A 16,899-nucleotide genomic window follows, 5' to 3' on the forward strand; every position below is an offset into this window, starting at 1 on the left:
TTTTTCTTGCCATGTGACCTTAGGGAAGGAGGAGTGCAGGAGAACTGTCAGTTTCTTAAAGAGATAATGTTAGACAACAGTAAACTAGCCTCCTGCAAAGGAAAGATAGGAAGAACAGTAAGAGGCCCCTGACTCCATCATGAACTTTTTAATGACTGGAAAATCAGAAACATTCTACAGAAAATGGAAACATAGATAAACTTGGTCCGAGTGAGTACCAAAGAATAGCTAGAGACAAACTCAAACTTAGTCTTGTAGAGCTATAATAGATTTGATTTTGTGTTTGGAGCTAATAAGTTTGCCTTGCTCAAAATCAGCCCCAGCCAATGAGATTGAACAAAGTGGACATGGAGGGAGCAATTTTTTTGGACTTAACTGACATCTAGCCAATTGTTTAAATATGGGAAGATGTGAATTCCCAACCTCTTGAGATAGGCTGCCACTATTGGGTCATGCAGTTAGTAAACAGCCCAAAGATGAAAACTATATATTGATAATGCTGATCTGCCCCTATCTGAAACTTCCTGTAGCTCAGGACAATTGCTGCACAAAAATAAGCATCCTGAAGATCAAGAGCACCAAACCAGTCGGGTGGGGTCTAGTGCAGCTAATGTTCTTTGAGTGGTGGTCCCTATTGTATTCCTCTGAAAAAGCTCTACACATACATCCTAACCCTCAAAGTAGTATTGCTCAGTGGTTCACATGTGAGCCCTTGTATTGCCTCATGGTTCATAAGATTTTATTGGGTTTTATTTTTTGTTGTACTTTGGTAACTCCTAGTTTTTTTTAAGGATTTGTGACTCCACCTTGACAGTGTTCCCTGCCAACCAATCTTTCCCCTGCTGAACTCTGTCAGGGTAGTGGGTTATTCCAAAGATGCCATGATTCAAAGCTTGTGCTTTCTACCCTTGTTCACTTTCTATCAATGACTAACACCAACACCGTTTGTACTGTTTGGGGGAAGCCTACATCACCTCTTGGTGCAGAATCTCTCTCTCCTTCCCTGCTCATACAGGGGAAGGCCAAAGTCAGATCCTGGATAGGGTGCATCAGCCTGAGCACTTCCCCTACCATGGAGCTTCCATCCAGATCCACCAGCACCAGAACTATGAACCTCACATCAGGGCAAGCCATGAGCTGTGGAAGCATGTGCATAAGCATAGCTGTAAGTCTCAATCCAAGAGAGATGCTGCACTGTCCACTAGTTCCAGCCACAGAGTTGCTATGCACTCCAAGGTGCAAAGGAGTGATAGCCTACACCACTTGCCAGATCTGCTGGTTATTGCACCAAATCCTGCCTTGGCTCTGCCAGATTCCCATGATTTGTCAGTCCTGAGACAGGTGCTTTTACTGGTTCTGGTCCTGTCAATAGACTGGACACCATTGACTCTGGGGAAAATTGGAAGTGCTCTCAGCCCTCATGAACTGTTTGCCCTGAAAGGAGTGAGGTTTCCTTACATTCTGGTGCACTCGCCTCTGCAGAGGGCTCCATCTCCTGCATTACATTTACCTCCTGCTGGCCATACCTCTCAATGCATCCTGCTCTGTCAGCCAGTCATTCACACAAGACTAACTCCTGAATCCAAGGACCTGGATGTTCACCTCTTTCATTTCAGAAATACAAACTACCGGAGGGTTGCAAGGCCTCTGTGGCAATTTCCTCCTTTGCCTTACCCAAGAAGCTGGTATCCAGCTCCTTCTGTTGTTGTACTTGTGCTGCTGGATCAACTGGGTTGGCCATATTGGAGTTCATGGCCCCAGTATTTGCCTTCAGAACAGTCTCCTTTTGGCTCAGGAGAACCCCCATTTCACTGCCCTACTCTTCATCCAGTAGACATTTGGAAGTAGTTAGACAATGCACAATCAGCCCAGCTCTGACAGCACTGTATGGGGAGACTTTGGCAAACCAATAAAGTGCCTGAAACCACTACTGCTTATTACTGACAGTAGCCTGTTCAGCAGGCTGTAAATTGGCCATGCAGCAGCCTTAGCTTAACCAAGGCAGGAGGGGATGGGGTTTTGGGTGCCACAGAAAGGGCAGCTTGACCCCATATCCTTCCTGATAATGTTGAAATTGCCAATATATGTATTTTAGAAAAACCAGAAGCTTGTCTATAACATACCTTCAGGAATGTGTCTGTCAGGGCCTCAAGGCATGCACATGCTGAAAAAAAAGTTAATTGATGAGCATAAGGAAACCTCTTGCTTGACCTTTAAAAGTTGCTTGCTTAGCAAGTTTTTTAATGTGACATGTCATTGTATTACTAATGTATGAAAAAGGTTGAGGTAGTGGGACTCTTCAGGAGGTTTCTTCAGGGATGGTCCCCAGAACACATATTGGGGTCCCCATGGGCAGACAGAAGATTGTCTAAAGGAAGCCTGTCACTGTGCCCCTTGAAAGTTACTCAGCTTTGGTAATTATCAAGGGTTGGGGGTGTTTTACTAACCTGTTGCAGACACATGTAAGTGCTTGAGACAAAGTTTAGCTTTAAGTGAAAGCACTCCTGTGTTGCCCTGTTTGTGCCAGCCATCTATCAGTCAGATGGCCGTGTCTCCCTTAATTTATTTCCTGACACTACCTCACAGATTAAAAGTTACCAAAAGTTTTGGATTGACAGAACTCCGGGTAACAGTACCAGTGCAGCTGGAGAGATTCACTTTGTCTCCAGACGCAGTTGTGTCAGACACCTTCAACTGATAAGTGATTATCAGTTTCAAGAACACCTAGGGAGAATAGCCAGTGCTCTTGAGATGCCACTGGAAGAGGCGCAGGACAGTCAGCACAAGTTACTAGAGGTTCTACACTCATTGGCACCAGCAAGAGTAGCCTAATCATAGAATATCAGGCTTGGAAGGGACCTCAGGAGGTCACCTAGTCCAAGCCCCTGCTCAAAGCAGGGCCAATCCCCAACTAAATCATCCCAGCCAGGGCTTTGTCAAGCCTGACCTTAAAAACTTCAAAGGAAGGAGATTCCACCACCTCCCTAGGTAACCCCTTCCAGTGCTTCACCACCCTCCTAGTGAAAAAGTTTTTCCTAATATCCAATCTAAACCTCCCCCACTGCAACTTGAGACCATTACTCCTCATTCTGTCATCTGCTGCCCTGAACAGTCTAGAGCCATCCTCTTTGGAACCTCTTTTCAGGTAGTTGAAGGCTACCCCCACTCACTCTTCTCTTCTGCAGACTAAACAATCCCAGGTCCCCAGCCCCCTAATCATTTTCATTGCCCTCTGCTGGACTCTGCAATTTGTCCTCATCTTTCTGTAGTGGAAGCCCAAAACTGGATGCAATAAGTCCAGATGTGGCCTCACCAGTGCCAAATAGAGGGGAATAACCACTCCCCTCAATCTGCTGGCAATGCTCCTACTAATGCAGCCCAAAATGCTGTTAGCCTTCTTGGCAACAAGGGCACATTGGACTCATATCCAGCTTCTTGTCCACTGTAATTCCCAGGTCCTTTTCTGTAGAACTGCCGCTTAGCCAGTCGGTCCCTGGCCTGTAGCAGTGCCTCCTAAGTGCAGGACTCGGGTTCAACAAGGACAAATGCAGATTTCTTCTGGCCCAATTTGACAAGGTCACTCTAGACCCTGTTCCTACCCTCTGCCCCCAGCTTAGTGTCATCCAAACTTTCTGAGGGTGCAATCCATCCCATCATCCAGATCATCAATGAAGATGTTGAACAAAACCAGCCCCAGGACCCACCCCTAGGGCACTCTGCTTGATATGGGCTGCCAACTAGACATCGAGCCATTGATCACTACCTGTTGAGCTCAACTATCTAGCCAGCTTTGTATCCACCTTATAGTCCATTCATCCAATCCATACTCTTAAAACTTGCTGGCAAGAATATTGTGGGATATTGTCTCTTCCAACCCTAATTTTCTATGAATGTATTGAGTACCCAATTCCTTAAAAATAGAGCTTCCTTCACTGGTTTCTTGAGCTCTCAACAACAGTAGGCTTCATCCTTCTTTTATCAAGCACCAGTCTTACTTCTGAAGAGATACCCTGCTGTCCTGATAAAGGGTTTGCTAAAAAGGACTTTGGGTAAGGGACAGTAGAAAAACATGCTTCAGTAACATTTGTTAAAAATTGAACAGCTACAGCCTGAAGCATAGGACTGTTACAGCAGTGGTCAAAGTCTTTACAGCTCAGTTTTCCCATTTGTGCACTGGAGTGGAAAATAGCTCCTGTTGAAGAAGGCTGGGTGGGTTAGTCTGCACTTGTAAAATGCTTGATCTCTGGATGGAAGGGGGGGGATAGAAATAGCTTTAAGAAAATAAACTAAATGCTTCAGCATAGACTGACCATTGACCAAAACTTCCCTTTCCTCACCATTATCAGCTTGAATACACACAAAGGTTAGAACAGACTCAAACTAAGATGCAAGCTAAACAGACCCAAGGGGAGCAAGTGTTAAACAAGAAGTTTATTAAAATCCATTCGTAATGTTTCAGAAAAATGTACACACACTTAAATATTAAAGGGTTTTTTTGGTAGCAGCTTAAGCCAGTACAAGTACTTTGTTAGAGGAAGACCCTACCTTGCCACAAAGAATATTTTTGGAAAGATTGTTTTAGATCTGAAAATACATTACACCCACTATTTCCCTATAGCCTACATTACCTGTGAAAGGTTGGCAAAAATAACCTTTATAGAACACAAGCCCCAGGAAAAATGTATATTACAGGAAGTATTTTCAGAAACAAAGTTTTACATTTTACAGGAGGAACAGACCATCCCAGAGCAAAAAAACCAAACCACAAAAAAACAAGCTGTACATATGAACTTAATATCTAGCTACGGAGTGTAGCTAACCGTGACTGCATTGCTTCAATATCCTCTTCCTCTTCTTCATCAGCTATACCAACAGCCCCTATGGGCTCAGTTTCTGGAAGAGCATCTGTAACTTTGCTAGGTGCTTTACCCAATGCCCCTGAAAACAAGCAAGATAATGTCCAGAATCATCATTAATCAGTCAGTCATCTGTATTTAACAAATGGAGAAGTTCTCAGGTAGCTGCACATTTTAGAGGTTTAAAAGTAACAGAAGTCAGCCACTGCTGTACGGTTGAGACAGCATGTTGGAAATTTAGAGACAAGTGATTAGGCTATCTAGGCAATAATTCATGATCAATTCTTCCTAGTGTTTACCATACAGTGTCTTGCCCATTTTAAAGTGTCTAGATGAGCACTGTACTCTAATTCTAAGGGCTCTAGGGAAAGATAGTGGGAGACTCATGCTGTGACACTAACCCGACCCTGGCTCCCTGTACTCCTGTGGCCACAGGCAAAATAGATTAAAAGTAGCTCGCCTTCCTGCTTTATTCTTCTGAGGCTCTTAACAGTTGTGAATGGGAAGAGCTCCTTGTTACAGGGCAACTTCACTTCTGTTCCCATGGTACTCAGTCATGACAGCATCTATGGCCCAATCCATAAACCCAAATGCTGCAGAGCATTACTCATCTTTTGGCAAGTGAGCAGAGGATTAAAGAGTATTTTTAAAAAGGAAAAGAAATGTGAGGCAGGGAAAGGGGGACCAAAAAAAAAAGAAAAAGGGGTTTGGGAACTGGGCACAAGGAGACACGGCAAAGCATGGGGCAGGGAACCTAATTCACCCATAGGACTAGCCACTAAGGAGGCTGGGACTTGTGGGACTTCCAGCTTCCCTGTAGCCCTTCAGATAACAGTCTACAGTCAGAGACTTCTGATTTAATATTTTATATTCAAAGCACTTTTACAAGTTGTCTCATTTAATAAGGAGATTTTCCAATTATTCAGCCTAGATTTTACTTAAAAAGGGACACAGTCAAGTGGTTCAGGGCCAATTGTTTTGGTGTTGTTTAAGCTGCGTAAGACCCAACAGAGATTTTCATTTTTTCAAAAATTGGAAAATAGGGGGAAAATAGTTAAACTAAAGTGTGTTTAGCCCAAACAGTGTAGCAGCCTGTGACCCTGACTAGATCAGAATCAAAAGCAATGCACTCCGCTATTGTTACTGTACAAGTTGAGAGAAACACAAAGTAACTAAACTGCAGCAAGCATGAATTTATTTAAATTCTGGTTTAAGGGGTTACTAGTACCAAAGGAAAGTGGCTTTTTAAAATAAGGTGATAACCTGACCCTGTCTCTATTGAGTTCTGTGCATTCCTCCTATTTATACTTTTTGGACCCACCCTAGCCAGTTCTTTCCTGCCTCAGTATTCACGATTATGAGCTACAGTACTTCTGTTCCATCTCTGAGGGCCCCATCTTGTGAAGTACTGAGAACTCCCTGCTGCCACTTAAACTAAGGGCATTCAACACTGGGCCCCCAGACATTTAGTCCAGGTATATGTACTCACCAGCTGTAATCTCAAACAGGATTTTATCGATTTCCAGCTCTGCTTCCTCTTCCATTTCCTCTTGGTCTTCCATATTTTCAAAAGTATCCTCTAACATTTCTTCTATGATACCAGCCTATAGGGAAATGGAAGATAACAGATCCCATTTCTGGGACTTACAGCCAGCCAGCAGCGCAGCACTCTCAGGAAAGTATATTCAGCTCCCTCAATTTCATAATAGTCCAGATTATGCGTGCCGCTATCTCACCCATCAAAGGACTCAGCCTTGCTTCCAGTAGCAGCTTATCTACTACACACACCATCCTTGTGCTTTCCTGATAGTTCTGTAATTAAGTCAGCATGCAGTGGAGCTGGTTTAGCATGTGGGTTATTTTTAAAATACAGACGCTTTGAACATTTTCACTGCAACAAAATGACGCGTTATTGCACACTTACTGTGAGGAAAGAATGATTGACAATCAAGAGTAGGATAACCCAAGAATTAAACTGCAGTGTTGTCTTATTAACACCTTAGAGCAATATATCAAATTTATTGCCCTATATTTAATCAAATACAACTACAACAGGAAACACTGAAATCTTTGAAAAGCCAGCCTGTATGTTAATGCTCCAGTCAGTCACACACAGCTATATTTGCCCAAATGATATTCTGTAATCAACTAAAAATTTTGGAAGCTTTTTCTATAAATTTCACTGGGAACACTTTTTCTTTAAAGAAAAATCCCCCTGCAGGGCTTGGAAACCAAACATTACAAAATTACACTAGCGCATATCACATGAGCACAGTAAAATGGATAAGAAAAAAGTTTTAGTAATCTAGAGTATTAACGTAAGAAAATTATTTAAAAGTGTGTTTTTAACTTGAGTATTCCTTTAATAGCAGCAGAGGAAGACTCTGGAACCTATGTCCTGTCTGTGTATATTGTAAGCTCTTCAAGGCAGGGACCATTTTACTATGCGTTTGCACGCTGCTGAACAATGGGACCCCAATCTCACTTTGAATGTCTAGGTGCTATCGTAATACACAATATATTTCAGAACTTACCTTCATCATTTCTTTGGACAATTCCCTCATCGTTGCCTGAATTTCAGGGATTTTTACTAGATTTTGCATGGCTTTCATGACCTCTGTGCTCTTCTGTAACGAACCTGCCACCCGGAGGACAGCTGCCAAGAGAAGGCATGGAAAGGCTTTAGAATGAAGCCAGCAGAGGGGAACAAAACTGACGAGAGTCCTGCTTGTACAGATTATCATCATTTTGGCATCTAGGAAAGTGCATATAAGAAAAGAGATTGTCCATTTACTTAATCACCTTCTAAACTTAAAGTTGTCTGCTTTAGGAGAGGGGAAAAATCTGACTTTCCCTGTTTCTGAAAGATGGAAGAGTTTTAGTGGAGATACTGCTCCAATTAACTGCAGTTGAGCCAGGCCAATAGATCTAGATTCCACCCCACCTGCAGTTAGATTCAGAAAATAAAAAGTTTCTGTTTGCTCTTCTCAGGTGGGAAGTTGATGAGCATGGAATAAAACCTACACAGAAAGTCTTACTGAAGTTTTCATGCTGGTCAGGCGAGCAAGACTAGTATCCAGTTATCTGATTATTCATGATATTAGTACCCTGATGTCGTGAAGCCACGCTTGTAGTCTGACATTTTTGGGAGAATTAGAAACTCTCTCACTGTCAGGAATTCACATCACTGGATTGTTGTAAAGCCATTTAATATTGAATTAGATAACTGACAATTGCCCCTTTTTGAACAAGAAATAAAAACTGGACTAAAATACAGCCTAAATTGGGTTTCTATCAATATTTTTTTTGCAGTGGCTAATTAACAGTCCTGGGCAACCTCCAACGATGTCTGTGAAGCTAATTATTAGAATGGTGCTTAAATGTTCCTTAAATGTCAAATCCTGAATAAAGATAAAGTTGAGAAATAACAGCATCTCTTTATTAATAATGAAGAGTTCCCATATTTTAAACGACACTCTTGAATTAAGGGGATGAATTTCACATGGTACTTTTCATTTCAAAACTCTCCTAGCTTACAAGTGTTTTTAACATCAGGCCTGAATAATGAGAAGGTACAGAAATATCAAAACATTTCAATTGTATTGATAGTCAAAGTTTTTCAAGCCAATTAGGGGTCAAATAAAAATACAAGCCAGAATCCCACCTTCCTTTCTGCCTCTGATAAAATAATGGCTATAATATCACTGTTATTACTGTGGTGGTATCAGTAGTAACTCTACAGTGAAGACGGCCTTCAGTTTTTCACTTAAAGGAGGATTAAAATCCCTCTAGAGTAGAGTTCATTGATTGAATTTAGTTCCCAGATTTACCATTACTATTGTTCAGATTAGTTTTGTTGGACACTTTGTTGGGTAAAATAGTTACTAAACTCTCCAGCGAAGGTAACTGTAATAGATCAATGAAGTTTGATATGGAGGTCTCCTGGTAGCTAAGCCATCACAGTCCCCACAAACGAAAAACTTCTTACACACACACCCCCACAACCTATTATCATGGCATCCTGCATAACAGGCACTTTGGAAATCTCAGAATTAGAAACAAAAGTAATTCCTCTTAATTATAACTAAGGCTACATTTTAGTCATGCGTATTTTTAGTAAAAGTCATTGACAGGTCATGAGCCGTTTATTTTTGTTTACTGCCCGTGACCCGTCCATGACTTTTACTATATACCCAACTAAAACTTGAGGGGATGGGGGGTGTGGCACAGGGGCGCAGTGGGTGCTCGCATGGCCTGGGGGGGCACCGCAGCTCAGGGAAGTGTGGCGGGTGCTTGGGGGGGGATGGAGGGGAGTGGTGGTTCCCTACCCAGCTCCTGGGAAGTGGCGACCCCAGCTCCTAGCTCCATGTGCTGCCTCAGCTCTGTCCCAAGCCCTGGTTCTGCAGCTCCCATTGGCTGGGAACGGTGGCCAATGGGAGCTGCGGGGGTGGTGCCTGCAGGCAGAGGCAGCACATGGAGCTAGGAGCTGAGGGAGGGGACTTCCTGTTGCCCTTCCAGAGGGCTCCCCACAAGTAGCCACCGCCTCGCCCCCCAGCCCTGAGCCCCACAACCCCAAACTCCTGCTGCTGGGGGGCAGTAGGGCAGAGACTGTCTCAGCAGCAGCCAGGCGGCTCCTGGGCCAGCCACACCAGGCTGCTGCAGAAATTACAGAGGTCACAGAAAGTCACGGAATCCATGACTTCCATGACAAACACGGAGCCTTAATTATAACCATTTGCATGGACATACAGCAAGAACTAACACCTGGATCAATAAGTCTTCACTTACTGTCTTCCAATCCTGCCTCCCTAGTTCTGCTGCCCAGCCAACTTGTTGGGGAGCCTCCTCCCGTGGCCCACCTTTTCAGCCTCGCACCTCAGTTTTTTGGTGGTTGGCTGGTCGTTCTTTCTGGAAGCTGTTCACACACCCAGCCAGTCCGTCACCCTGCTTTTCTCTACACCTCTTCCAATGCATTTCTCCCCTCGTCCCCAATGGACCTGATAAGTCACACTAGGTCTCCTCTTAGCAAACAGATATACATATGATATGATTAAATCAGACTCTGGCGCCTGTTGTGGACTAAAGAAGGTGCCTCCACTGCAGAGCTAGGAGCTCCTCCTCATTTTGTTCTGTGTTTGTACACCACCACAGGGTCCTGGTCCATGACTAGGGCTTTTGGGTGCTACAGTAATACAAATTAATAATAAGGCAACTGCTTGCAAGTCTTCCCCTCCCTATCCTTGGATCCCTTTTCTCCCTGCTGCTGTTAGGAGCTACAGTGTGGGGAGTTATCAGTGATAGACCAGCCAGAAAATGCATTTTAAAGGGAGATTTCAACATGGACAACAAGGCTTGTAGATGGTCAAGAAGGGGGCAAAAATTCTAAGTGTAGGGGAGGCATGGAAGAAGGTCTCAGTAAGGGGTTGTCAAATGCTTTGACAGATGAAAAATGGTCTAAGTGCTAAATAATAAGCCATTGGGCAAATTGTTCCTCTTCTCTATCAAGCCCACCCTTGCTTTGATGCTTCACAGTGCAGGACTCTTGCTTTAAAAACCACAGGAATTCATGCAAGAAGATACAGGGTGCTCTTACAAATGAAATACCCCTCGGATACGCAGCCTGTCAAAAAACACCCCACCCCAGTAACAGAACGTGATCAAGCTCTTCTTGTAATGCTAGAATCTTTCTTACAAGGGGCTCTGGAGTCAGCCAGCATTACTCATACTATTACTATACTATACTCATTGCTATTTTAGAAACGCTCAAAGAAAAACAAACAGACACACAGCGCATCATGAGAGGAAAGACTACCTTTTGGAGCAGATGACTTAAGTGTAAATACATCCTGCAGGCTTGGACTCATTTGAGATAGGCCCAAACCATCCCAAACTTTGACAGAATTTGACTCCAATTTTGAAACATTCAGCTCAGGGCCAACCTCTACCGTTAATCTAAGGAACAGTTATTGTATTTAGGTGCAACAAGGTTCTTACCAAGCTGGTTCTTCATCCCCATGAGCACAGAGTTCATGTGTGCTTTGGATGCATAGAGTTTGCTCACAGCCTTCCGAGAGCGGATCATTTCCTTTGCCAAAACCACACACACGTCTTTTTGACCCTTTTTGGCAGCATCTTTTACTGACCGCTTTACCTTTTCTTCTTCTCTTTGGATGTCTGGGTTACAAAGGACAAACAAGTACGGACAAGTCGTCAGAAATGGCTGGAAGCTAGGAGCAGACATTCATTGCTTATTGGAGTGCATTTTTAAAAGCAACAGTTCATCATTAAAACTTTCCACTTCAATAATGCCTTTCATTTAAGCATGTATCCAGCCACTGAAGATTGAATGGGGTATTGTGGTTTATGCATCACCAACAGATTTGTTAACTAAAGTTGTAATAGCAAAATATCTATTTCTAGCATAGCACATCCAGTTCTATGATTTCCCTTACATCAGTCTGTCACAGCATTACCTCCAAGCTTTCCAAGCACCTGGCTGAGATTAGCTCCTGTATGAAGAGCAGCTGGCTGAAGCTAAACTCTGATGAGAGTGAAATAATGCTGACCAGAAGAGGGAAGCACTTTGAACCACTCACCTCCTCCATTACAATTGCCATCATCAAAGGCAGCCACATTCACATTGTTAGATTAATGCAATCTGCTTGCTGTAAACCAGACACTGCACTGCGCTCAGACAGCCAGACAGTTGTGGTGGCAATGAATGCCCATTTCCATCTACAACTGGTCAAGGAACTACACCCAGTCCTATCCGACACAGATCCAACCATGTTGAGAGACGTTATAACCTCTAACCATACTTACTGAAATTCCTTATACCTATGAAGTTAGTGCCGTAAAGGAAGCTACATCTATCGAGATGCCAACCTCGATCATACTTTTAGGGATGTTTATGAAAAAGTTAGGGAGGTTGCTTGGACCTCTCCGCCCCTTCCCTTTGGAGAAACTGGGACCTCTTGTCCCTCTCCTCCAATGGCTGGGTTCCCCTCACTCCTCTACTTGTTGACCCTCACCCTTAAAGAGAAAGAAGGATCAGCCCTAGGAAACGTGCCCTCCTATGCTGCCTAGTGCCCTTAATTACTTTGGCCATTCCTGGCTTAGAACTCCTTGCTGGGATGATCCTCCTCCTCTATCACTGCTGCCTTCTCCTCCTGCCCTTCCGACCTCACCTCCCTTTCAGCCTGGGAAGCCAGGTCTGATAGGAAGCAAACCATGGCAAACCAGTGGGGCTTGGGGTGGTGCTGGATCCACTGCCCAAGCCACAGGCTGTGCATGAATTGCCTCAGGTGGATCCTGGTGGAGAGCTCTAGTACCTAGAGCACGTTGACAAAGTCCAGCATGGCCCACTTGGGGCAGTTAAAGAGCAACACGCAGCCTGTGGCTTGGGCAGTGAATCCAGCAGTGCCCCAACCTATTCAAAACCACCACATCTTCCTCCTTTCCGACCCTCATGGTGCAGTCTGTGCACGAGTCATACGGCAGTGGAGAAAAAAGCCCCCCATTCCCACAATGCTATATGCTGTGTTTGTTGGACTCCAGTGGTGGTGAGTGACACATACATTTTATTTATGTGACAGAGACAAAATTAGTAGATTTAAACTTAAAATTGTAATTTTGTAATTACATGTGCAAATTCAGCAGGAGTACTGAAAGTTAGGAATGCTTGGTATGTCTGCATCTGGTTCAGAACAGAGCAACTTGCCTTCTCACTAAGACAGGTAACTGGGAATGCATCATCCTGATTTCCCAGTCCCTGCACTGGCTCTCAAACACCTAGAGGTCAAGGCTGCTGTTCTGAATTTCAACAGCTTGCATGAAATCAGCCCCCACTAACTACCCGAGAGACACCTTTCTTGTGATAATCTAAGCTCCACACCACTGGAAAAGATGAAGTGACCAAGAAAGAGGGGAAAACTAGTAGCCAAAGAAAATGGAAATTTCTTAGGAGCTGGACCAAGATTACGGAAATGACTGCCAGCCTCATCGCATTCAGAACTACATGCTAAATCCATCTGTCTGCTATAGCTTTCCCACAATAACGTTCTCAGTCACATTATCACTCACATTTAAATCCCTAACATCTTGTTTGTTCCTGCCAACTGGGCTGGGAAATAAAGGTTTGTAGAAGGTGTTCATATACCATTATGATGGGTGACCTCACAAAAATGTAGGTTTCAGAGTAGCAGCCGTGTTAGTCTGTATCCGCAAAAAGAACAGGAGTACTTGTGGCACCTTAGAGACTAACAAATGTATTCTGTTCTTTTCACAAAAATGTAGATGGTTTAGATTCACTTTGCTTCTTCAGGAAGCAGAAATCTTTCATCTATTTAGACTCCATACACATTTTGTAAATAAATGGCTCAACTTCCCAACTAGCTTTGCAAGTTATTTTAGAATCACATTTGTTTATTACTCAAAATCTTTAATCTCGCCGGTGGGATAATCACTTACTTTGTCAGACACAGTTCATTAAATAATTAAGCTTTGACTTGCTTTCCTGCCAGGTTTATACACTTTCACTGGCATTTAATGAACAAGGCTTAGAAGCAATTCATAGTATTCCACCTGGTGCATTAACTTTTAAATATAAAATGGTACATTCAAAATACATCCATTTGAAACAGCTGTATGGCTACTGTTGATATCATTGATAATGTTATATGATTAGAGAAGCCCTTTATTCTGGAAACTTTCAACAACATTGATAGACTTAGGAACATCTGAATGGCCTAACTCAACCTTAGTTTAGTCTCCAGCTTAACTTCCAGCATTTGATGTGACCAATATTATCGGGACAGTCCCAATAGTTGGGGCTTTGTCTTCTATATGCAACTATGTCTCCCCGCCCCCCGGCAAAAAAGAAAGTGTCCTGATTTTTCACAGTTGCTAATTTGATGTCCATGTACTAGATGTGAGGAAGAACAATACTGAATAGCGTCTTCACAAAATGAATTCCAGTCTTTTATACTTTGAAGTTAAGGTACTGTACAATGCTCAGCTTGGAAAAGAGATGACGAAGGGGGGATATGATAGAGGTCTATAAAATCGTGACTGATGTGGAGAAAGTGTTATTTACTCCTTCTCATAACACAAGAACTAGGGGTCACCAAACTAAATTAACAGGCAGCAGATTTAAAACAAACTAAAGTATGTATTTTTTCACACAATGCAGTGTCAACCTGTGGAACTCCTTGCCAGAGGATGCTGTGAAGGCCAAGATTATAACAGGGTTAAAAAAAGAACTAGACAAGAACTAGGATAGGTCCATCAATGGCTATTAGCCAGGATGGGCAGGGATGGTGTCCCTAGTCTCTGTTTGCCAGAAGCTGGGAATGGGCCACAGGGGATGGATCACTTGATGATTACCTGTTCTGTTCATTCCCTCTGGGGAACCTGGCATTGGCCACTGTCGGAAGACAGGATACTGGGCTAGATGGACCTTTGGTCTGACCCAGTATGGCCGTTCTTATGCATAAGCTTCCTGAAATAATCAAGGCCCCTCCTTTTAGAAAAGGATTTAAGTAGTGTAAAATCTCTGCATTTTATTCATCTTGAAGGGATAATGGTGGCTATGCATAGCAAAAAAACAAAAATCAAGGCACCTGAAAAATATCCTCAGGTAAGAGACATATGCTCATAAAAGAATAAGGGGTTAAAAACTGGGCTTCTATTCTCCTGGCCCAGAAATAAAGCTTCCATTGCAGAGGTGGCTGAAAACTAGCTTGCAAGAAAAAGACAACACCACCATTTGAATCCATTCAGCTTATTAACGTTTAGGGATATTACTGACAGAAGATTTCAGTGAAATTGCCTTATAAAGAGAGCAAGCTCACGACAAATGTATGCAGTGATTATTTTCAAAAGCTCACTGATTTACACAGAAATTTTACACCAGAATGATTCAGAATTTGGCCAGTTATAAAAATAAATCCATCAAAATAGCATTCTGCATTTTGGCACACGCAGGCCTAATATGAATTGGAGACATCAATGCAAATTCTCATGTGGGAGTTAATGAATCTTTTGGAGAATGACTCACGCAGAATAAATGTCATTCAGCAGCAGAACACCTAAGAAATCGCTATCAGCCAATCCACTGGGACAATGAGTGCCCTCCCCCACGCCCCCGGGACTATTTTCCTTTAGAAGAGTCTGGCTTAGTGGTGTTTTCCTCTTATTACCCACAAGAGACACAATATGCTTAAAAGATGCTGAAACCATTTCTTCAGCACAATCAACTATGCACTTTACATGACACGGGAATAGTTAAGTCCCTGCTCCAAAGAGTATACAATACAACTAGGACAAATACCCTAAGTGAAACAACAGTTCAGGCATGAGAAAGTGCTAAGATCAATCCATTGTGCACAAAGCCTTCCTACACTGACCATTTAGAAGGCCCAAAGCCTCTATCAGTCTATATTTTTGTAAGGTAAGCTTTGTTTGACTACTTTGAGGGCAGAGAACCCAACTATGTGAATATCTCCTTTTGCAGGGAATGCAGACTTATCTTGTGGTCAAAAGGTAGATTCTGCTTTCAGCACTGCCAAAGACACGATGCATGACTTTAGATAAGTAATTGTCCCTGTGCCTCAGTTTCCCATCTATCAAGTGGAGACACATCCCTGTGTCATAGGCTTAACTCAAGGTTTATAAAGTACTTCGAGGTCCTGGGATGGAAGACACTAAAGAAATGAGAAATAAAGTTACTTGCTGGCTTTAAACATCCAAAAGCATCCATTTGACAGGGGCACTGTGATATTCTATACCTTGGGGGGAGAGTACTGTAACCCCCATATTCCTCGTTTTCATATAATCATGATCTTATGTATAAAGCATGCTTTGTAAGGTATCAGGGAAAAGGTTATGATCTGCTGAAAGTCATTTCTCTATCCATATGTATGCTTCCAGACACAACAGCAAGGAAAGTAAGCAACACCCAGGGGGGGTGTCAAACAACCTATTAACAGCCATTGTCCAGCAAGGGAGCTACAATGCATGACTTGCCTGCATGAGGCAACACCGGGGGAATTGCTTAACCTTGCCTGGAGAGACTCAGCAATGCCACGCAGACATGCCTGGACTTGTGCTCCCCAAGCATATGGACTGAGGGTATAAAAGAGACAGAGTGGACACATACTGGGCCCTTCTCCTGCCCCACCGTCGCTGCAAGCAACTAAGACGCTGAGAAGAAGACAAGACTCCCAACAGAGGAGATTGGCTCAGGTTTAAGGAACAAACCTGTATATTAAGGACTGCAATATCCAGTGGGGTGAGAAAAACTGCTTAATCTAGACGTTGCCCAGTCTAATAGGGTTGAGAGTTTAGACTGTGTGCTTATATTTTATTTTAGTAACCATTCTGACTTTTTACCTATCACTTAATCTACCTTTTATAATCAATACATTTGTTTACTTGTTTATCTTTACCAGGGAGTTTGTATGAAGTGTGGGGCAAATCTGCTCAGGTGGCAAAGGCTGGTGTATGTCCACTTTCCATTGTTGAAGGGGTGAATCAATTAATAAATTTTCACTGCCCATCTTGAGCAGTGCAAGACAGTATATTCCTGGGGTACAGTGCTGGGAACTGGGGGGATTTGGCTGGTGCCTTTCTCTGTGTGATTCATGAGCGGCTCAGGGAGCAGTCATGCCATTTAGCTGGGTGTGTGGCTCTACATGTGGTTATGCTGAGTGATCACAGCTCCTGGAGGGGTTGCTGCTGGTCACTAGCAAGGCATTGTGAGAGAGCTCAGGCTAGGGAGAGTTCAGGGGGCACTGTCCCAGGCTGCACCCTGGGGGGATCCCATCACAGGCACATTCTCCTCCATAGCTAATAATAAACTGAATGGTTTTGTTGCAGTATGACATACTCCAATTTTTCTAGATTGAGCATAATCATGATGTGTATTTTATTATAGCATATGCATTACTGTGATTTGGCAACTGGACAGTCTCCTGGCAGGAGAGTGAGTTTGTGTGTAGAGGGGCGGAGGGTGAGAGAACCTGGATTTGTGCTGGAAATGGCC

At 43.2% G+C, this 16,899-nt stretch overlaps 1 protein-coding gene across 5 annotated transcripts in view; it reads right to left on the reverse strand.

Annotated features, from left to right (window-relative positions):
- Positions 1-4,413: 4,413 nt before the first annotated feature.
- Positions 4,414-16,899, reverse strand: part of LOC140910851 (charged multivesicular body protein 3) — a 54,984-nt gene continuing 42,498 nt past the window's right edge. For 4 of the 5 annotated variants that reach the window (XM_073342884.1, XM_073342880.1, XM_073342878.1 and 1 more), the window contains 4 exons: positions 10,851-11,030; positions 7,391-7,512; positions 6,346-6,460; positions 4,414-4,938 (listed from right to left, as the gene is read on the reverse strand). In XM_073342884.1, the coding sequence (XP_073198985.1) occupies positions 4,799-4,938; positions 6,346-6,460; positions 7,391-7,512; positions 10,851-11,030 (557 nt within the window). In that variant the 3' untranslated portion in view covers positions 4,414-4,798. The other variant, XR_012158771.1, reaches the window with a different exon arrangement.

Source organism: Lepidochelys kempii, chromosome 4, assembly GCF_965140265.1.
Source record: "Lepidochelys kempii isolate rLepKem1 chromosome 4, rLepKem1.hap2, whole genome shotgun sequence".
Classification (NCBI taxonomy): Eukaryota; Metazoa; Chordata; order Testudines; family Cheloniidae; genus Lepidochelys; species Lepidochelys kempii.